General features: G+C 51.4%; 1 protein-coding gene across 1 annotated transcript; it reads right to left on the bottom strand.

The window, feature by feature from the left end:
• Positions 1 to 349: 349 nt before the first annotated feature.
• LOC111160092 (HPS4, biogenesis of lysosomal organelles complex 3 subunit 2) lies at positions 350 to 22696 on the bottom strand. The gene is given in 14 exon segments (XM_022522923.1): positions 350 to 587; positions 3091 to 3199; positions 3662 to 3794; positions 7197 to 8118; positions 8756 to 8852; positions 9543 to 9579; positions 11569 to 11573; positions 11642 to 11804; positions 13207 to 13323; positions 13765 to 13872; positions 17350 to 17493; positions 19175 to 19265; positions 20935 to 21465; positions 22192 to 22696. Coding segments are annotated over 13 exon segments (2139 nt in total). The 5' UTR covers positions 20976 to 21465; positions 22192 to 22696; the 3' UTR covers positions 350 to 415.
• Positions 22697 to 22989: the final 293 nt, after the last annotated feature.

Below are 22989 nucleotides of genomic sequence, written 5' to 3'. Positions count from 1 at the left end.
TTCACTTGCAAACCACTTCTATCCCCCCGTGCAGCCCACCTCACGATGTCCACGGGACTTAGGACAATGGGGTTCTGGAGGAAACAGTCACCTGAACGTTCGTGGTACTAGTTAAGCCTTGATGGGAGCAGTAGTGAGAAATGCTGGGAGCCTCAGATGCAGAGTGAGCGTCAGGCCCCAGCCCTCTTTGGTAGGCTGCGGTCAGTGTCATAAGGCCCCTTACCATGAGCTCTGGACCTGCTGACCCAGAGTACTACCCACTGAAACCCTGGGCTCCCAAACGAGTTCACAGACACTCAAGTGTCATTACGGTGTCTGCAAAGGGGACTCTACCGAGACAGAGAAAACCGAGGGACGTCTTCTGTTGAAGAAGGCAGGCCTCCCCCTGGGAGCCGCTCGTGCCCTCCAGCCTGGCTCACAGCAGGTTCACCCCGTGCTTCAGCAGCTTCTGCTTGGCTTTGCCCGGGAGGCTGAAGGCGCCGTCCTGCGGGCTGGGGAAGCCGGAGCTCCGTGCCGCCGCAGCCAGCTGCTGGAAGTAGGTCTCCTGGGCCGGGCTGCAACAGGCGTACACTGCAGTGGAGGCATTCCTGCGGGGAGAGAGGGCACAGATGACCGTCCCTGTGCCACCTGTGCAGGCCTTTGCCCACAGGGACCTCGAGAGGTGCTGCGGGGGCCCCGCAACTCCAAATGCCACCATTCGGGCTTTGATGTTTGCACTTGAGGTCCAGCATCCGTGCCCGTCACCATCTCTTTCCTTTCCACTACCGGGACGCTGTGACTGTGTGTGGTGGCCCTGGCCACAGAGCCCGAAGGGGGCACGGCAGCTGCATGGGTGCACAGATGGGTGCACGTTGTGCTGACAGAACAGCCTCATACAGTCATGCAGCAGAGGGGTGACCCCATGGGACAGACAGGGCCCTGACGGCGTGGGGCTGGGTGATGCCACCAGGCTGCCAAGCACAGACTGTCCATGGAGGGCAGCTGGAAGAGTGAAGGGAATATGGGCAAAGGAGTGGGATATGACATAAAGTGACAGGAAACCTATCACAGAAACGGAGGGATAAAGGTCCTGTGCAAAGGAGGACCCATGAGGGAGGAAGCAACTCCAGGGCCAGGCAACCAGCTGGTTCCTTGATCCTGCCGGCCTCGGACTACTGCTCTACTAGGTCTGTTTCCCCAAATCTACTAAGAGAGGGTAGAGTCAAGAACCACAAGGGCCCCCCTCACTGGGATCTCTGCTTCCAGGCGAGGAGGGAGGAGAGTCCCATCCTCCTCTAGCTTCTCCCTGGGAGCTCAAGGGGCTAGAAGGGCCTCCCTGGCCTAGGTGTTTTGTGCCACTCCCTGGACCAGCAGAGTCAGAGGCATGTCACAACAGCCACGGAGAGGGGGCTCCACGGCCTCGTGGTTACAAGCATGAGCTAGGGCCCCACACACCGAGAAGCTGATCCCAGCCATGTGGCTCCCGAGCTGTGTGCCCCTGGTAAGTGACTCATCCTTTCTCAGTCCCAGCTCTAAGTCCCACATCTGTAAAATGGATAAGAGCGATAGTGAATCCCATCCCTGAGATTTTTTAAGAGACAAGATGAGTCAAAGATATAAATTGCTTAGCACGTGATGAGGGATTAAGAAACTGTGGCTACTGCTTCTATTACTATTAAAATAAGCCACGTATCCCAACACTAAAACCCTCTCTTCCCCAAGGAAGGTGGAGTATCACAGGGCCGCGAGGAGGTTGACAGATCTCAGGCTGACATTTCACTTATTTCCATCCCTCTCAAAACAGAACCCCCCACACCCCAGCACAACTGGTTCCCATACCTGTGACAGGACACGTTCATCTAGGTTGCCAGCCTGGGGCAGCTCAGACTTAAAGCTGGAGACAGCACATTTTTATGGAAAGATACACTGAAGTATTGGCCAGAGATGGCGCTGGGCCGCAAAGATGCCCGAAACCCCATGTGCAGGGCACTGGCAGAGCATCACTGTGATGGCTGAGGCCCCAGGGCATGTCTGTGAGAGTCCAGGGCCCACACCCCTCCATTTCGACTGCCCTCCCCCACCCCCTTGAGCTGGAAATGTGTGGACAGAATGTATATGTTAAAGTCAGAGAGACTCAGGTTCAAATCCTGGCTCTGTCCCTTAATCAGACTGTGACACTGGGACAAGCCACTTATCCTGTTTGTGCCTCAATATCCTCGTCTGTACCATGAGGACAAAAACATGCACCCGTCCAAATTATCCCAAGGACTGAGTGGAATAACAAACACAGAGCACGCCCTTCCCTCTTGACCCTCTCACTTGCCTGATTTTCTCCTATGGTTTCATAAGAGAAGCATGTAGGGAGAAAAAGTAGAATTCAGTTGGTTAAATACTATATGATACTAATTTATAGCTCTGTACCTACTGATACGGAGATGCTTAGGATATATAATAAAGTGAAAAAAGGAACTTATAAAACAGTACATTAGTGTGATCCTACTTTTTAGAAAAAAAACGATTAAAATAACAAAAATACAATCTCTTTTTTCTAAGCAAAAAAGAAAACCCCACCACAACAACAAAACCCGGAGTAACAGAACCAGACTAGGGGCGCTTGAGTGGCTCAGTGGGTTAAAGGCTCTGCCTTCGGCTCAGGTCATGATCCCAGGGTCCTGGGATGGAGCCCCACATCGGGCTCTCTGCTCAGCAGGGAACCTGCTTCCTCCTCTCTCTCTGCCTGCCTCTCTGCCTACTTGTGATCTCTGTCTGTCAAATAAATAAATAAAATCTTTAAAAAAAAAAAAAAAAAAAGAGAGAGAACCAGACTAACCGGTCTTTTGGGTGTGACAGGTGAGGGGAGGCAAGCCTTTTACTTCCTAGATTCGTGCCAGTCTGACCGTTTCTGTGAGCACGTGACCATATTGGTGGGCAGCAACGGCACTCGGGCATCGCTTTTGGCAAGAGACAGAGGTCCCGTGAAAGGAGGTAATGGTGGGCAGGGGACTGGATGAATGTTCTTCATTTCGTTATGAAAAGACTGTGGCCCAGACCCCTGGAAAGGCTGCTCTGGGTGCAGGACTTCAGGAGTGACCGGGTTGGGGGGAAACTCACCTGACAGTCATCTCGTACAGCGCGGGCAGCTGGGCAAAGTCCGAGTGCATGAGGCTGATGGCCCGGAGGAAGCGGCGGTCCTGGGAGGTGGCTGCCTGTGGCAGGTTTGCTTCCGGAAGAGGACACAGAAGTTGTGGGTGGCAGACTCCTCCCCTGCCCTCCCCACCGCCAGCACTATACATTGGGAGAGCGGTGGCGGGGGACTCAGGGCCATGAGAGCCAGCACCCAACATGCTGGGCCGCTTCAGCTGCCACCATGTGACAGACTGCACGATGTCCCTGAGAATGAGCAACACCGGTTTCTGCCCATGAACACCAACATTTCGAGGCAGACCTTCTCACAGATATTTGAACATGTGTGTGCTTCTCTCAAAATGTTGGAGAAACAACCAAAAAGACAAAATGAGTAAAGAAATGTTTGCCAGGCGAATTCTAAACTCAGTGGGAGCTGGCTCCCAAGCGAGAGAGCAGCATCCTATGGGCAGGCCACGACTCTGGGCACAGCAGCAACCCCGGGGGCGCCAGCCCCGAGTCCTCACCCCCACCCTGGGCCCCATGTGCCTCTCCTTACTGGTCAGCACGTTCTGGACGCGGTCATAATGCGTGAAGTTGTACATCCTGCTGGGGGAGGCAGCCACGTCTTTGGGAAGCGTCTCCTTCAGGTGGACCTCCAGCCCGTTCAGGGACGCCAGGCTACTGTGGTACTGCAAAGGAACGGCCGGGTTAACCTCAGTGGGCCGGGGCCTCAGAAATAACAACCCAGGGAAAACCTGCATGGCCATTTGATCAGCAGAAAGGACCCTGACTGGTGTTTCTACCTGTTTTTGGAGAAGTACTAATTCCCGCCCTATATTCTTCTTCTTCTTCTTTTTTTTTTTTTTTAAAGATTTACTTGAGAAAGAAAAGAGCGCATGAACATGGGGAATGGAAGGGCAGGAGAGAGAATCTTAAGCAGGTTCCACATCCAGTGCAGAGCCCCACACAAGACGTGATCTTACAACTCTGAGATCACCACCTAAGCCGAAACCAAGAGTCGGACACTTAACTGACTGAGCCACCCAGGTGCCCCTCCCACCTTTATGTTCTAATGCTTTCTTAAATTGTAGAAAAGTCAGGGATGCCTGGGTGGCTCAGTCGGTTAAGCGTCTGCTTTTGGCTCATGTCGTGATCCCGGGGTCTTGGGATCCAGCCGCGTGTCAGGCTCCCAGCTCGGCAAGAAGCCTGCTTCTCCCTCTCTCTCTCCCTCTGCCTGTGTTCCCTCTCTCACTGTGTCTCCTTCTATCAAAGAAACAAATAAAATCTTTTAAAAATAAATAAACTCTAAAAAAATCATAAAATAGAGGTGAACAGAAAAGCTGAGAAAGAAGAAAGCGAAGTTCCAATTTCTGTATCCATAGGTACCGTGTGGCTGGAAGACAGCCACGACGTCTGTCTACATATTGTCTACAGCAGTGGAGCCGGGTAACTGTACAGAGCTGAAAAACACGCGCCAGGTGTTCCTTTACATTAAAAGTCTGCCAAGCCCTGAGACAGACTAGCAGACATGTCTCACAACAGCCCCAGGAGACACGGAGCTGGGGCTAATTCCTGGCTCCTTCAGCTTCTAGTCAGCGGTAAAGCAAGTGGCTTGAATGTCCGCGTGTGCCATAGCGTGCGGAAGAAGTGGAACAGTGACATACCTTCACCCAAAGTGCTAGTTTCACGGGGGAGGGGTACATTTTCATGAAGAATTTTACACTGATACCCTGGCACTAACCTCAGGCCTCATCTGCTGTATACCAACCGCTCAAAAGTCCTACTGTAGCAGTGAATAATTGATCTGATCCCTGGATTTGAAGGTCAGTGAGATTATCTTGGGTTTTGAGCAGCAACGAATCAGTGGCTCTATGCTGCCCCCTGGTGTGAGCACACTCGGGTTTTCTTGGAACCATGGGTAACCTCTCCTGGCTGCTCCCCTCTCTCCCCTAACCCTCTTCCACCCAGCTCCCTGCCCCAACCCTCAGCAAACATAAAAGGGGTGGCAGTCCATTCACTAAAAAAGATGGGTTGATGGTGTGTAAAATGATCAAGGAACCCTTTCAAAGCGGGGTGCGGGGGGCCTTGCTGTCCTATCAGAACTGTGGTTTACCGCTCTGCAGCGGACCTGCTTTTCCCGACAGCGGCCAAAGGTCTGGAGGGAAATCAGGTCAAGCATTTGTATGCGGTTCCAGGACAGAAAGGCAAGAAAAGAGCTCTCCCAATTATAAAACAGACAGCCTTCGGGCCTGATCAATAAAGGCAGCTCTCAAACCAGCAAGCTGATCAAAGCTAGTTACTCCCGACTCTTTTTAGAAAAGAGTTTTGCTTCTTCATTACACCGCACCGCTTTCCTGGGGCCCACCTCACACCAGACCCTCCTTTGTATGAAAGCCCATGGAGGCCGCTGTCCTGACACGGAGGGGCCCTATGGGACAAACCAAGGCCGGTCACTCCAGGGGTCTGGATCAGTGGGGGAGCAGACGAGCAGGGGCAGGGAGACGGGGAACAAGCCAGGATTCTGGACCCTCCGCTTTGTCTTCTTCCTGGTAAAACAGGAGTTATAGTGCCTCCCCCCGTGCTGCTCTCATTCTTGGCTGAAATAGAAGATGTCAAGGCCTTAGAAGCCACTGAATTCAGAGTACATGTTAATTTTCTTCCTTCCTCAGGAGGAGCCTATGCTATTTTTTTCTTTTTTGGGGTGGGGAGAGGGCGGCGGGGAACATAAAGATAGCATATCCAACTTCATGGCATCCAAATGCCAGGCCTTCAGAATAACCTGTCCGCAGCTTGGCACCAAGCAGAAGACGCCACGGGTACCAAGGTATCGTCAGGGAGACGACAGACCCAGCATGGCACCCAGGGGCCCTGGGGTGCTGGTGGAAGGGGGAGGGTCAGTCCCTCCCAGCTGCAGTGGAAGAGGGTGCAGGAAACAACCCAACCACCACCAGGTGCCGTGCAGACTATGGAAAGGGAAGATAAACCAGCAGGCCTGGAGAGGAGCAGGCTCAGCACAGAGGAAGCTGCCTTCCCTCCTCTGTGCTCCAAGGGGACTGGCTCGCTTACCAAGCCCTGCATGCTAATAAGACCGCCTTAGAATAATACAGATTTAAGAACAGAAACAAGGCAAGCCCCAGGACACTATCTGCCCTGCAGCTGTTTCAAGCTGCTGTTCTTCCTGCTCCCACTTCCAGGCTAACCAGGCGAGGCTGTTACTATAGCAACTGGAGCTTAGTGCCAGTGTGGGCTCCGAGAAGGTCAGTTCACTGCTCTGGGTGGAAGAGGCTGGAATGATTTGAGAGGAGCCTTCTGGATGGCACCTGGGTGGCTCAGTGGGTTAAGCCTCTGCCTTGGGCTCGGGTCATGATCTCAGGGTCCTGGGATTGAGCCCCGCATCGGGCTCTCTGCCCAGCAGGGAGCCTGCTTCCTCCTCTCTTTCTCTGCCTGCCTCTCTGCCTACTTGTGATCTCTCTTTCTCTGTCAAATAAATAAATAAATCTTACAAAAAAAAAAAAAAAAAAAAAAAAAAAAAGAGGAGGCTTCTGGAGCCCGTTAGCATTTCAGATGTCTCAGGACCGCTAGGAAGGAGCTTCAGATCACCTCGGTTCAGTGGAGGGAAAGCACAGCCTTCTGGAATAGTCCCCACCCAGACTCCAGCTGACACAGGACCTACAGCTGCCCAGGCTGGGAGGGGAGGCCACCAGCGGTGGTGGCAGGGGTGGCGGCACGACCCTGGCCGTGCTCCCCGCTTTTACCTGTATGATCGTGCGTGCACTGCACCTGAAGGGCAGGGCTGGCCAGCACCCCGACCCTGCCGAGGGGGAGCCAGAACATCCCGCCCTGCACTCCGGGAAAACGGAAGTGGGGAAGGGTCAGGGGACTAAGCTTGTGGGATGCCTCTGCCCCCAGCACTGTGCTCTGCGCTGGACTCACTCACCCCTGCCAAACCCGGGGTGTAGGCACTACCGTCATCCCCACCGTGTACAGCAGGTGGGGATGACCCACGAGGTCTCACAGCCCTACACAGTGCTACAAGGCGGGCCCCTGCACGCCTGTCCCCGCTCCCGGAAGGCAGGTCTGCACACACTTACCACCTCCTCGATGGCGGCATCGTCGCTGAGCAGCGGCTCCTCGGCCAGCAGGGACAGCACCAGCCCGTTAACACTGTGGGTGTAGAGCGTCGTTGGCACGAGGCCCATACAGGATGCTGGGGTTGACCTGGGGTCACTTCTGTCTGCAGGGGAACCGCTGTCATCCTGAGACTCTGCCAAGTCTGAGCTGCTGGGTACTGAGCAGCTGTCGTGAACCCCAACACACTCCAGGCCCTGTCCCCTCATGGGCAGCATGGTTCCTCTCTGCCTCAAGTCTGAGCAAGGCCAAGACCGAGGCCTGCTCGTCCTTCTGGACAGGTGGTCTTCCCTGGGAAAGGGGGCTTGGCTGCTGTCCTCTGGGAGGTCATCGTGCTGTTTCAGGGCTCCGTTCTGGCTGAGCATCTCAGGAGTGGATGGAGGGAGGAGGCTGCTGAAGGCCATGACCACAGGCAGGGCATCAGGTGGCTCTGGTTCCCGGTCGCCAGAGATGCTGACAAATTCCTCAAAGCAAGGACCACCACCGTCTGGGGCACCCATACTTGGGAGGGCAAAATAACCCGAGGATGCTCCTGTTTCCTGAGCTTCTGGAATGTGTATGGCAGACAAGTCTGGTTCCTCCTCCCCCCAGGTAAGATGAAATTCCTTTGCCAGGGAGCAGCCAAGACCGGGACCCTTGTCCCTGGCAGGGCTGTGCAGGTTTGCAGGCCTGACGTCCTCCAGATCATGGCCAGGCAAGTGCCCGTTCTCCCCGCTGCCATCTGGCCAGGCTCCATCAGGACACGCAGACTCAGGAGTGGCTGCCAGCATCCAGGCCATGGCTTCCATGTGGCCAGTGGTCTTGTCTGTCGGGGCAACGGTGCTCTGAGGGCGTGGAGGCTGCCGGGCTGGGCGCCCCTGGAGTCTGGCTGGTGCTGCAGCAGGGCTGGCAACAAGGCAGACATGAAGGAGGGGCGCCTGGCCAAACACAAGGCAGGTGCCCTTCCCCGGAGAATACTAAAGCTCTGCTTCCATAAAAAGCAGGGCCGCTGCTGACAAGTGGGTGCCCGAGGCCACAGAGCCGAAGACGCCTTGGTGGTCAAACCACAGGAGTAAAAGGAAGGCACCGTCTGGCCCTCAGAGCTTCACACGGTGCTACCAGATCACCTGCTGGAGACAGCAGGGCCCAGAGTGTGAGAGACGGCCTCCCCCATGTGCAAGTCCGCTCTGAGTTAGGCCCTGGACTGGAGGCTATACGTATACTATTTCCAATTGTGACACTGAGCCCATGAAGTAGGTTTATCATGGGGTCTACAGATGAAAACCCTAAGGCTCTGGCAGGGAACGGACTTGCCCAAGGTCACACAGCTGATGTGCGACAGATCTGGAACCTGAAACCCACACCCATGTCACGATACCAGCCGCCTGTTATCTACATGCTCAAGTCCCAGATGCCCCTGTCATGGCAGAGCGTGGAGAAGATGGCATATGGAAGGCTGGGCTGTCTGGGGGCTTGTGTGGACACACCCATGGGAGGGAGTCCCTCCATTACAGTCCATGAGGAACCCCGGCCGCTCTGGTACCTGGCTGACTGCTCCCTCGGGAATTCATGGAGACTGGTGGCCTCCTCTTTGGTCAGGAACACAGGCACGATCTGGACATTCGGGGGGAGTGCTGCTCCTAGAATCACAAAGCAACACAGACAGGGCTCAGCTCTGGGCCAGAGAAGATGGAAGGGGAGTCACCGCTCTTGGGGGGATGTAGCCAACCCAACGCCAACTCAGAGAACAGCACTCTGACACACTCCTCAGCCCAGAACAAAATACACAAAACTGCAGCTACAGTTTTCGTGCCCAGCGAGGAAGGACCCCTCATGGGCAGCTTTACTTCTTGCCGTGGAGAAAGGTGACTTTGGGGGGAAGAAAATCTAGCAGCACTTAAAAAAAAACAAAAACAAAAAACAAAAAAACAGATCAAAGCTGTAAGAAAGCACTTCCAACTGACAATAGGGATCTGCCCTAACTTGGGCTTCAAAATAAAACAAAGTAACCCTCTCGGGGACACCTCCACATCCCGCAGAAGGTCTTTGTGGCCGCTGCCATTTATCTTAGTCCCTCCTAACCAGGATCATAACAATGAATGAGGGAGCATCTGAAAACAGGGATTTAAAAGGTACGCCTAAAATCATGAGCCTTATGATCAGGATTCTCGGACGGCTAACTTCGTTCTTAAAGTTCTCAACTGTTCTCCTAATCTATGAACAGATGAGCTAACCCATGGGACTGCGTGGCCTCTCCTGTGACTTGTGTAGGGGACAGGCAGCAGAGAAGACCCCGTTCTCAAGATGCTTTGAGACACCTTGCCACTCACCCCGTTCCTGTGGGCCGCCCCCTCCTGCAGGTCTTCTCTGCAAATAAACACACACAGAAGTTGGCGCCGGGGACCGCTTTCTCCTCCCGACCCGATCATCAGGACTGCGCTGTGCCATCTGTTCGTGAAACGCAGCCAGGCCCAGCGTGCTGGCCCCCACCGCATGCCAGCAGCCAAGCAGATGGAACAGAAGCTGCCTCAAGCTGCTTGCTCACCACCACGGCCGGGGTCAGGCGAGAACCTGCGTCCTGCACAGGCAGCAGCCACCCCCCCACCAATGCGCATCAGGCTTCACGCTCTAATTGCTGTTTCCCTCCTCTGGGAAGGAAAGTGAGGATTCCTGTTACCCTTTTACGCCTCCGGAGAACGCATCTGTCACCATATCCCCGCAACTGCCCCAGCTCTGGTGTGGAACGCATGCACATTCCGCCGCGACAGATTTATGTGAACCCCATGTCATGTTCCCTGCTCAGTTCTCCCTCTCAAATAAATAAATAGAATATTAAAAAAAAAAAAAGATCTTGGGGAGTTTCAACTGGCAAAGCCCTTTATGAAGGGTACTCTGGCCATTCCTACTGAACTTCAAAATGTCCAAATCCTCTGACCTGCCTTGTACCAAGATGCATGATGAAGAATACTGACTATAGAAAAAATGGCAAAATTACTACAAAAATGGGGAAATCGCTAAATGTCCATCGACTAGAGAGTAGTTGAGGAAATCATGGCACAGCTGTAACACCAAAGGTGTGTGGCGATTCTAAGAATAAAGTAGACCAGCATGGGCTGATAGAGAAATCTCTGTGCGACACACTGAAGAGCCCTAGGATCCCATTTATGGATGTGGCAAAAATAAACAGAAGCAATGTCCGCTGATGTGCTGGAAACACCGGGAAAAGAGAGGATGCCCATCCACCTGCTGACGGGGCTCTGGGCTCAGAGAAACTTGGAAACTGTGCTCCGTGTGTTTCTATCTTGATTCTTTTCTTTTCTTTTTTTTTTTTTTTCCCACAAGGAGGCTCTGTTCATACGTTAGGTGTATGATTTAAAACTATGTAAGGAGGGGTGCCTGGGTGGCTCAGTGGGTTAACGCCTCTGCCTTCGGCTCAGGTTATGATCCCAGGGTCCTGGGATGGAGCCCCGCGTCGGACTCTCTGCTCAGCAAGAAGTCTGCTTCCTTCTTGCCTACTTGTGATCTCTGTCAAATAAATAAATACATCTTAAAAAAGAACAAAACAAAAAAAAAAAAAAAAAAAAAAAAAACAAACAAACAAAAAAAAGAACAAAACAACCATGTAAGGAATGTGACATGAGGAAAATATGCCTGAAGCCATGCCACCGGTGAGCCTGGAGGCACCACCCGCAGGTTCAGAACCATCATCGTGAGCAAAGGGGAAAGGAATGATGGTGCACTGTGCCAAGGGCCACTGGGAAGCAGGACCTGGGCTAGGTCCTTCTAGGTCTGCCCTCTCATTTCATTCTTTCCTGGTAGAGAAAACTCAGCAAGCAACCTGCCCGGGGTCACAGGGCCGGGAAAGCGAGGCCAGGACTGAAAACCCAGCCCATCAGGCCCCCAGAACTTCTCCAATCACACATTCATCTAGTTGTCAGAAAGCTCTGGACACAAGCAGTAAGCAGACCCCATGAGGAGCGCCGCCTTGAACCATGCACGGAGGGGCTTTTCTGATGCCCTCCAACTACACAAAGAGGTGTGCTGAGACCTCAGAGGCAAGCAAGAGACAGACCCAGCCGGTAGGCCGGCAGGAGCCTGAGCAGAAGCAGGTAAGGCCGTTCTGCTGCTAGGCAAGGTGGCTGCAGCAAGTGCAGTGGGAGGAGGCACACACAGCAGGCGTCCACACCCCTTTGCCTACAGCGCTGGCCGCTGGCCACCCAGGGGTACCCCATGCTAAGACTTCCGTAGGTCTCTCTACAGCTGCCTTTTATATTCCTAACCCTCTTCTGAACACAACTGCCCATTTCCCGGCTCTGCTAAAACACATATATGTCCCCTAGGTCAAATTGAAACTACCTGCTCTTTGCCAAAACAGCCCTCTTGGAACTGGCCAGAGACAGAGCTTCCCCTTCCCACCCTGCGCTGTGACCTAGAGGTGGCTGGGAGGGTCCTGCAGCAGGGGCACGGGGTGCAGGAGAGGGCTCTGGCATCACTCACAGTCCCTTATAGAGGACGCAGCCGGCGAGAATGTGAGGTGAGCGCTGGCAGGTCTGCAGGATGAGCGCCGCCTTCAGCAACAACAGGGGCTCCACCTGTGCGAGGGGAGAAGCACAGCCCCGAGTGAGCATACTTGCCATCAGCCAAGGTGGAAAGGCGTGGGGGTGAGGGGGCCTTTATGGAACAGAGGCGCAGGTCCTAAGCCAAAATGGGGAAAAAGCAGAAGGTGACATGTGGTAAGATCTGTGTCACGTCTTGGGTCTGCATTCCACCTCTTTCCGCCCAGAGCTGTGGAAGATGCAAAATGCCAAGTTCTTGGAACGGGGCGGCTTCTGCCGATGCAGGAAGGTGCGGCAAACAGGGCCCATGGCCACTCACAGGGAGAAAGGTAGGTCTCCGCTCAGGAGACCCTGACTCGATGCTGAGACCACGAGGCAGAGGACAGGAGAGCCTATCCCTCAAACACAACCCTCCCCGTCCGCCGCTCCCCTCCGTCTGAAGCCTAAACCCCACTGCCATAGAGCACACTTCGTGTGACCTCATGACTCTGTCCCTTAACAGCAAATGAAAACATCACGGTCTCTCACTCAGAGAAAGATTCCTCTGCTCCAAGATCCTTGTAAGGAGTCTGTTACCTACAAGTTCCTAAAAATACCAGAGAAGGATCTGGACCTGGTCAAGAGTTGCCAGCAGCCTCCTTCCTATTTACTGCAGCAGCCAGAACTTGCACCATCACCGTCAGAGCTCCGTGCCAGCGAAGCCAGCTTTGGAGCTTACGCTCCTCTCTCACATCCTCGAGACAGTGCCCGGTCCCAGCCAGCCATTCTGTGGCGCTCTGGGGCCCACTTTGAACACTTCCCCAACAGGAGCCAGGAAAACCCGCCCCCATTTCTAGCCGGAGTCGGGCTCTGTGAAGGCAGAGTCACGACGCCACATCCCTGTTGAAAGGACCCTCTTAGCTACTGCAGTGAGATGCGGCCCACGCACCTCCTGGGGTGCTGGGGGCACAGGCAGTCGGTTCTTAAGGGGCACAGCCTGGCATCTCTCTTTGGCCCTTGACAATGACGATGTGCTGTTCACCGAGATCAAGGCCACTGAGCAACAGGCAGTGTGGGGGGTCAGACCAGCCACACAAGCAGTCTACGCATCACTGAACGCCAGTGGCCTATGGAACGGCTCTGCAACAAAACGCTCCCAAGCACTCTCTCCCGGACACAGAGAGACCTTGTTTTTAAAATGGTACCACCGGGCATTTTTGATGTTGAGAACACAAGGCAATCGTGGAATATCCTTATCAAGAGAGACAGGGACCTTCAGATGCCCGAGTTCCACACTCCTGGGACACTAGCGAAATAACACTACCCTCTACGGACTATTGACTTCATGCCATGTTAAGCACCATGTAAACAGTTGTGGGCTCTCTGATAGCAGTCTGTGGGTCAGGCAAGTGGGCTCTACTCCTCTACATGGAATACGTACAGGGGATGAGGGTGTTACCTGAGTCTGGTCCAGGTTCCAGAGGGAACAGAATATCTTGTGCAGATCGCTGGTGTTCCTCAGAATCTGTTCAATGAAGGTATCCCATTCGGCGCGTAGGTCTTCCTGAGAGTGGTTCTAAAACGGGAACCGCCTGATGTCAGTGTCTGAGATCCCATGAGACACACCCCTCGGCCAGGCTCCCTATGCCTACAAAACTCGTTCCTCACCCGGGACACTGGCCAGAAGACAGGGCCTACTTTAAACCTCCTATGTACACGAGACCCCCACCCCCTGCCCCCGCTGAGAACTCAGCCACCACAGACCCAGCGCACGTGCTGGGGCCAGAGGTAACCTGCTTTTCCAACAGTCCCAGGGAGGAGGACATGGGAACAGACATTTGCAATGGACGTGACCTACACCACTGGGGAACAAAGGCATCTGAGAGGGACTTCAAGGCCCCTTGATCTTGTTGCTGGACATGCTGTATTTACGCCAAGCATTACAACAGCTCATAGAATCATGTTGTGTTCTGGCAACATGGGATTTGCTGAAGACTCCTCACCACTATCTCCATACCTTGTAAGCCAGAGAAACGGGTCCATTGTAAAAGTTGAAGACTCCAATAAGCTGATCCAGAAACTGTTTGCAGCTAATGTCAGGGAGTTCCACGGCACAGCCCAGGACCTGGAAAGAGGGAAACCAGAAGATGGGCATTTTCCTTTGCTTTGAGTCCAAGCCTGGAAGCTTCGAGAAGGGAACTGGCTGAATCATCACACCATTCTAGAGCCTTGGAACGCTTTTGTGGGGCTGAGTTCCACAGAAGAGAAACATGTGCTCAGTCTGCAAGGAATCTGGCTGTATGTTTTAAGAGCCTGAATAAAGTCTGTTTTCTTTGACTCCATGATTCCACCTCTAGGAATCTTTCCTGAGGGAATCGCCAGAAACTTAAAGCAACAAAGAAACCCTGGCAGAAAACAAATAAATAAATTCCCTCGGAATGGAAGTTCCACCAGGACCAAGATCTCTGTTTTGTTCACTGATGTAATCCAAGGGTTTACAACTGGCACGTGGTCAGGGCTCACCTCTCCCCTGATTAATCTGTAGACTGAATGTAACTCTCACCATAATCTGCCAGCGTTTCCTCAGAAACTGACACACTGACTCTACAAGAGAGACTTACAAAGGACCTAAAATATCCAAAGTTGTCTTGGAAGAGCACAAAGCTGGGGGACTTAGACGATCTGGTTTCAAGACAGTGAGGACTTATACGGGATCTTCCAAGAGATAGACAGAAAAGAAGGGAGCCCAGAAACAGACCCCCTACTGCAATGGTCACCTGATCATCAGCAAAGGAGCTAAAGGAATCCAAGCAGGAGAGTTTTCTCAACCATGATGCTGGAGCCACTGGATATCCATAGGGAAAAAGAGGACCTTTGACCTTTATTTCAAATCAAGCATAAATTTTAATCCAAGCTGGGTTACAGACCTAAGTTTAAAAGCTAAAACTATAAAGCTTGCCCAAAAAATGGGAGAATGTCTTCTCCAACAGGGTAGGGAATGATTTCAGACAGGATACAGAGGGCAGTAACTGTGAAGGATAAAACTGGCAAGTTAGACTTCATTAAAAATAAAAAATTCTGGGGGTAAACGCGACTCTTGATCTCCAGGTCATGAGTTTGAGCCCCACGTAGGGTGTAGAGATTACTTAAGTAAATAAATAAGTAAACTTAGAAAAAAATTAAGACATTCTGTTCATTAAAAGACATCATTAAGAAAACAGGCATGCCACAAACTGGGAGAAAATACCTTTAAAATATATATCTGACAAGGGCACCTGGGTGGCTTAGATGGTTAAGCATTTGCCTTTGGCTCAGGTCATGCTGTCCAGGTCCTGGGATCAAGCCCCATGTTGGGCTCCCAGCTCAGCAGGGAGTCTGCTTCTCCCTCTCCCTCGGCCTCTCCCCCTGCTTGTGCTCTCTCTGTCTCTGTCTCTCTCAAATGAATAAACAAAATCATTAAAAAAAATTAAAATATATATCTGAGAAATAGTTGACATCCAGGATATAGAAAGAACTCACAAGACTAAGTAAAGGAAGAAAACCTAATTTTAAAAATGGGCATGGGGCGCCTGGGTGGCTCAGTGGGTTAAGCCGCTGCCTTCGGCTCAGGTCATGATCTCAGGGTCCTGGGATCGAGTCCCACATCGGGCTCTCTGCTTGGCAGGGAGCCTGCTTCCCTCTCTCTCTCTCTCTGCCTGCCTCTCTGTCTACTTGTGATCTCTCTCTGTCAAATAAATAAATAAAATCTTTAAAAAAAAAAAATGGGCAGAAAAGGGGCACCTGGGTGGCTCAGTGGGTTAAAGCCTCTGCCTTCGGCTCAGGTCATGATCCCAGGGTCCTGGGATCGAGCCCCGCATCGGACTCTCTGCTCAGCGGGGAGACTGCTTCCTCCTCTCTCTCTGCCTGCCTCTCTGCCTGCCTCTCTGCCTACTTCTGATTTCCGTCTGTCAAATAAATAAATAAAAAATCTAAAAAAAAAAAATGGGCAGAAAATCTTTGGACAGACACTTCTAGAAGAGAGACCAGTGGCCATTAATATCCTTAGTCATTAGGGAAATGAAAATGCAAACCACAGTGCGGTATCACTACACGCCCAGCAGAACGGCTCCAACTGAACAGACGGACAGCATGTGTTGACAAGGACGTGGAAGAACTAGAATTCTCACACATGGCTGGTAGGAGTGCAAAATAGTACAACCACTTTGGGAAAAGGTCTGGCAGTTTCTTATAAAATGAACATACACCCACCCTGTAACCTTGCAAATCTATACCTAGCTATTTACCCACAAGAAATGAAAAGTCATATCCACAACAAGACTCATCTAGGAATGCTCCTAGGGGCCTTATTCTTAACTGCTCCTAACTAGACACGGGTCATGGACCCAGAAATAGGTAAGTCAGTAGACTGCTAGGTCCAGACAATGGACATTCAGACGGTGCTGCCGAACAATGAAAAGGAATGACCTGCGGATACATGCCCCATGAGGTCACACACATGACAGAAGCCCGCGGAAAGGAACACTACACATACTGTGACTTCTAGAACGGGCAAAACTCATCTGCGTGTGGGAAAAAATCAGAACGATGGCTGCCTGGGTCTCAAGGGTGAGAATTAATGGGACATCAGGGAGCTGCCCAGAGTGATACTAATATTCAGCATCTCGATGGGGCTCTGTGTCGCATGGAGTGTTATTTGTCCATATGCATTAAATGGTATGCTCAAGATTTGTGTTTCAGTGTATGTAACTCTTACTCCAAGAGAAAAAAAAAAAGCACAAACCACTACTGAACTCTAATTAATGTTATGCGCCATGCGGTACTGGGGGTGGGGAGGGGGTGTATACTAGTGTGTGTAATTTTGGCGAGCGCTGAAGATGAAGGGCTGGATGGGGAAATGTGATAAAGTGACTACAATAAGTAATATATGTAATAAAATGGTAACTGCAGAACCTAGGAAGTCTATGTGAGTGTTGACTGTAAAATTCCTTCAACGGTTTGATATGAGAAAAAAAGGTCATCGTAAAATGTTAGCAGGTATACCCACAGAGCTGAATATGCCACTTCACACTTAAGCATTCTTTCCCCTCCCAAATCAGTTTTAAATAAGTGTAGGCATGGGACAAGAAGACCCTAGTGTATATGGTACCATCAGATGTCAAGAAATGGTTTTTTAATTTTTTTTTTTAATGGTTCTTTGAAACCTAACATCTACATATCAATATCTGTGAGTTTCTGGGTCACTGCCCTGTAAGCGTGGAGAATACAGAGGAGAAAAGACAGAGGTTGAAAATTTGACCTGCATCACAGAGCAGAGAGAATTTCCTCAGGCTGTCTGAAATCTCTCAAAAGCAACGAGAAAGCAGCCATGTGCAATGCAGGGCAGGTTAGGAATGTTCTGGAGAGCAATTGGTTATGGTGGCACCTGCAGAGAGGAACCAAGGAAGCGTGGATAGTACGGCATGTGGCCCCTAGGGGTGCGGCGGGGTGGGGGGGGCGGTGTCCCAGGCTCCAGAGCACCTTGGCAACACAGCACTCATGACCAAGACAGATGACTCACAGTAGAGGCGACCCTGGCAGCACAGGTTCTGTCCAATCAACTTACCCAAAGGTACTCTCCGTCCACCTTTATGGCAAACTTCAGCTTCCGCAGATGGACGAGGGTTGGGGCAGAGGAGGATATGTCCGAAACACAGCGCACGACACCCGCAATCTGTCCACAGAGCAACTCCTGCTGGTCGAGCAGGGTCTGTGGGGAAGAGGCAAAGTCCAGGGAGGTGAGCCAAAACTGTCGAACTCATAAGGCATCCCTCTGAACAGGGGCTGAGGCCACGGCAGACTGCAGCCGGCAGACCGGATCTGCTCTGCTGCCTGGTTGCAGATGGCCAGGGAGCTAAGTGTTGGTTTTGTATTTAAGGGCAGTAGCAACAACAAAGAAGGACATGTGATGTTGACCTTCCATGTCTGGCAAGGCCTCAGTATTCACTCCTGGGCCCTTGTTGGACAGGACAGAATCTGCGGCCCTCTGCTCGGAAGGTCAGAACTGCCACGGAACGTCCACAGCCACATGCACAAGAGGTCTGTGCGGAACTAGGTTTTTGTTCCTAGGACTAGAGGCCCCTGTGTGGGTAGAAGCAGGAGCCGTTGGTCCCTATTCAGATCCCCTGTAGAGTGGCCTAGATTTACCCCAACTACCCAACTGGGAGGGAAGTCAAGTGAGCAAATACCTAGACCTCCTGATCAGTCTGAGCCTTAACCACCCTGCAGGGCAGCCACACATCGTGTAGTGCAACAGAAAATGTACACGCCCCGATGAAAGAGTTTTGCTTAAAAGAACTGGACTTGAACTTAATCAAGGCTCTAGATCATACTACTAGTGTAAAGGAACTACAGGGGAAGATCTGAAATGACACTGCCTTGAGGAAGTGACCAGGCCCATCCAGAGCGTGGGGCCTTCTGACATTCTGCTGCACAAAGGCGCAGACTTTGGTAATTCAGAGGGGTGGTGGGGAAAGGGGCTGAGGAGAGGGTGAGAAGTGGTATGTGACAAAAGAAACTGAAGAAAAGAAGCAAATGGAATGTGTAGAATTTGTTTGGATCCTGACTAGCAAGTGGAGGGGGGGAGGTAAGGAGGGAGGGCGGGAGGAACGGAAGGAGCAAGGTCTGATTAAGTAATCTCTAAGATAGGAAGGCAAAATTTGAATACAGATAGTATCATATGATATTAAGGAATTATTGTTACTAATTAATGGGTTCGTGAGGGTTCGTGATACTCTCCTCTCTGCTTTTGCAGACATTTGAATAAAATTGTTTTAGGGGCTTATTATAAAACAATTTTATTTATTATTGGGTGGCTGAAGTCAGTTGAGCATCTGACTCTTGGTTTCAGCTCAGGTCAGGATCTCAGGATTGTGGAACAGAGCCCTGACCTGGGCTCTAAGCTCACCAGAGAGTCTGCTTGAGATTCTCTCTCTTGCTCTCTGCCCCCCAGCGCGCGCGCGCGCACACACACACACACACACACACTCTCTCTCTCTCTCTCTCTCTCTCCAATAAATAAATCTCTTCTTTAAAAAAGTGCTTCAAAAAAACATTAATTTAAAAAGTTTAAAAATTTTAAAAAGCATTTCCAAGGAGCTAAAACCTGGATCCAGGATCAAAACCTGGGAGCAAGGGGAGGCGGAAAGAAAATCAGGATAGTAGCAGAGAGCTAGAGAGGATGGAAGGGGTGAGCTGTCTGGGACTTTCAAGACCAGAACAGCAAGAAATAGTACAACTAAGGAAAAGAGAGTAGAAATGTCAAAGCCTGGGTGATGTGAAGAACACTGTCCCACTGTCAATGCTATACTTTTGCAAAGCTTCCACTCTGAGGCAGTAGGACCCCCCCTCCGCCCCCAACTCCCCAGGGAGTAACCCGCTGGGGTGCTTACCTGAGGAGGGTAGAAATAACAAATGCCAGCTCTTGTCGGATCTCCTTCTTCCTTTACCTTTGAACCATCATACAGGAAGAAATAATTCCACCTGGCAAGAGAACAGAACAGAGCCATGTTTCCTTTCATCCAGGGATCAAGGCATTTTAAAACACAGTTTCCTCTTTCCCAGCGCAAGATGGGCTCATTACTCTGTATTTGAGAACCCTTCTGGTGGCCCCAGAGGAGAAAGAACCCAGCAGCTACAAACAGATAAGAAAAACCATTTCACAGGGGCCATCCAGTCAAACTAAAAATATGCCTCTATCCAGCTGTCAGGCCGTTTGGCCAAAAAGACTGAAGAGTAGATGGAGGAGACAGATCACCCAGGGCCCTCTCTTGTTTGGGACACAGACCCTTAACCATACAACCAGGGTTTGGTATGCTGTCTCTAAAGGCTCTGATAATAAAACAGGGGTGTCTTTGCTGCCTGCTTCACAGCTGGTGGGCACGATGACCTCCGGAAATATCCCTTGGGCCAGAAATTCATGAGTTCATTTAACAAACAGTAAATGAGGCCCGACAGTGTGCTCTCCCTCTGCCAGACCTGGGGCTGTGGTGGTCAAAGGGAGACAGTAAACATACAGTTTCAATGTAGGATAGGGAGTCTATGATGGGAAAATGGGGCTCCCGAGAGTTCACAGCAGAGCCCTGAACCCCTCTCTGCCTGGCAAAACCCTAACACTATGTTAAGAGGAACTCTGACACGACCCTTCATCAAACTTCTGATTTCCTCCATGCAAAGGCATCTCTATTCTCAATTTCTATAACCCTCCATTCTTCGCAAAGGACTCTTAGTCTACTCTACAGCAAAGCCACAATTAACTTAAGACCACAAAACAGACTCCCCAAAGGCCAGGCCTGGGTTTTACCTCTCCAAAAGCACACCCATCAGGCTAGAGCGTTAAGAAGGAAGAGCTGTGACCACTCTGTCACCCTCCTTCTTCTCCCTGGATCTACACCCTCCCCCTACCACCCTGCCTGGCTCCCACCTTCTCTTCCAGATGACCAGTGAGAACTCTGTTTCTAGTGCAGGACAAGTCCAGATCAAAAAGCCTCAAAAATGTGTCAAACCCCATTCAGAAACTCCACGGCTGGGCCCCGTTTACCTGCTTCTTACATTTTCTGGGTGAAAGCATCCTCGCTCAGGCACACAAAAGAAAACCGGGGTGTCATTCTGAATGACTCCCTCTTTGTGCCTTCCACACACATAACCAACCCTCACCGAGACCTGCTCATTCTATTTAAACCATGCCTTTGGCTTTCATTCCTCAATGAATGTTTGCTGAAGCAATTGACAAGAGACACCTAACCCAGCTGGGGTCGAGAAGGGAACTAAGTTTCAGGAAGACATTATGTAAGAGACGGACTGGCCAAACCTCTTCTAGTGGTGAGGCTCCACACTGTAGCCATTTCTTATCTCTTACCGATGAAGCCTACAGCGCCCACACCGTCATCAAAACCGGCTGTATTAACCAGCCATGGCCATCTTTTCCGGTCTACCAGCCATGCTCGACTCACTCTAGCACTGCAAGGTCACAACCCGGCAGCTCTGGAAAGAAATGCTCACATGCTGGATCCGCCTGCTCGGAGAAAAAAATGCCTTTCCCCACCCTCCACCCCCCTTAATGAAATCAAGACAGGCTGGGGATTTTCTGTTAATCCAAAACATGGGTCCAGCAGCCTGGCAGGAAGTCAGCCACACAGGCCTTTCTACTCACCAGGAGGCTGATGTCGGCTCTGTTGAGGTAGTGGTGGCCATTTACTTGCCTGTTGCCCTCATTCTATTTATTTGGGTTTTCTTGTCTGGGATCGCTTCTTGTGCCCCAGCAGCGACTGTTCCTCCGTGTCCCCGATCCAGGAAATGCAGACGTGAAAGGTTTAAATGTTTTCAGCCACAAATATCACCTGCTTGGTTTTCATTCAGCATGAAAGTGCTACTTCCTTCCCCACAGGCTCTTCAGTGCCATGAATACCTCCACACTTCTTAGAACTCTGGGAGAGAGTATATAATACAGCAAGAGAATTCTACCAGAAAAGTCAAATCCACTAAGCTGGTTCCATGGGCATCAGCATTCTGGCGCTCTGCAGCACAACCTCTGCAAAAAGTTCCTGGCCAGGAAAGCCCACTGGGGGAGATGCATACTGAAGGTGGTGTTCTGAAGGGATTTCTAGCTTGTCGAGTTCAAAGCCATTCTGAAGATTCTATTTAATGTTGTAAAGCTTCCCGATCAAACATCAGTGCCTTGGTCCTAAAATAAACCACAAGGAATAGATGATTTCAGAAACCCATGAGAGAGCATGTGACCCAGCAGGGTTAGGCAAAGGGTATACTTCACAAGGAGTCTTCTAGAAAGCTGAAAAATTGTCTTTCAGAACAAAGAAGAGAGTGCTGCAGGACTTCAAAACAAATTGCTCAGTCTCTTTGAACAGAAGATTCTGCCTCAGAGAAGATAAAATTAAAGAGCTAGTGTGAAAAAGCTCGGTGTGCCAAGGACAGCTATACAAATAAGGCAGTTGTTGCAGTAATAATGGAACCCAAATTAAGGAACTGTCACCTTGACAGCTCAAAAGTGATCTGAACATGAATTCCACAGCTGGGCAAGTTTTCAAAACTAAATAGGAGTTTAACAAGTGACTTTCAAATTCCAAGAGAACAGACGATTAAGTATCATGGGATTTCACCGTCAGAAGGGATCCTGGCATCATTTACTCGAATACTTATTTCTTGCACTCTTCAAAGACTGCCTGGTCTCTGGCTTATTCCCATCAGAGCCAGAGGCAGCTCATAGTGTTAACTTTATCGAAAACTGGCCTCCCAGTAACCTCCCCATGCTGATCTGGATAACACTCCAGGAAAACAAAACAGGGTTTAATTTTTCCACAAGAGCATTCCTTGGTCCCTCCAGAACTGTATTTCTAATATGATTTTGCCCAAGCTTGACGTCCCAGAGACAGGGTTTCAAATGCATGCTCACCTTCTGTCAACCTCCTGGGAATACAATAGCTTTTTAAAGCTCCTTTCCTAGAGAGAAGTACCTAGAGAGGACCCCACTGACTCTTTGAGGCTTGTGAATCTCTTTTCTCAACTTTAGGTATCTTGAGGACAGCAGCCTGAAACCCCCTGTCCGTCCTTCCCAGAGGACTGGGCCCTATACTGCCAAGGTCCATGCTCTTATCTCTGAAAGATCCAGAAAAGGCCAGTAATGTCCATAGGGTAGGGCAAGTGCTGGGATATGACCAGAGAAGGCTCCGGCAGCCAGGGGTTGCAGTTAAGTACCCGAGGGAGCCAAAAAGTGGCCAGAAATGGCTTGGAGGCAGCAAGGTGGCGGTGTATGAAGTGGTCTCAGTGAGTCAGCCGGCCAGGAAAACGGGCGGTAACCACTGCGATGGGGAACGGGCTAAAGGCACCTGAAGTGTCTGGCCTCAGCTCCGGGGGTGGCCTGGGCATTTGTGGACAAAGGCACAGGGGTCAATCGGGGCCCAATCGGAGCGCGGAGGGGCCGCCAAGAGACGCAATCGGAGCGCGGAGGGGCCGCCAAGAGGCGCTATCGGCCAGGGTCCCGCCCCTTGGTATCCCCTCGCCGGCCATCCACCCAACCCAGCCCTGTAGCCCGGCAGCCCCGGGCTCCGCGATCGGACCTGCAGTGTGGGCGGTAGCCCCGCGCCAGCTGCTCTCCCCACCCTACCTACGGGCGCGCGGTGGGGAAGCCTCAGGATCACGCGCCTCCAGCGCCTACCGCCCCCTAGATTTTCCCAGCGCTGGCGCGTGTGGA

This window comes from Enhydra lutris, unplaced genomic scaffold, assembly GCF_002288905.1.
Source record: "Enhydra lutris kenyoni isolate GAN:26980312 unplaced genomic scaffold, ASM228890v2 scaffoldscaffold73, whole genome shotgun sequence".
NCBI classification, from domain to species: Eukaryota; Metazoa; Chordata; class Mammalia; order Carnivora; family Mustelidae; genus Enhydra; species Enhydra lutris.
The sequence above is the reverse complement of the archived record's forward strand: the minus strand, read 5'-3'. Positions and strand labels throughout refer to the sequence as shown.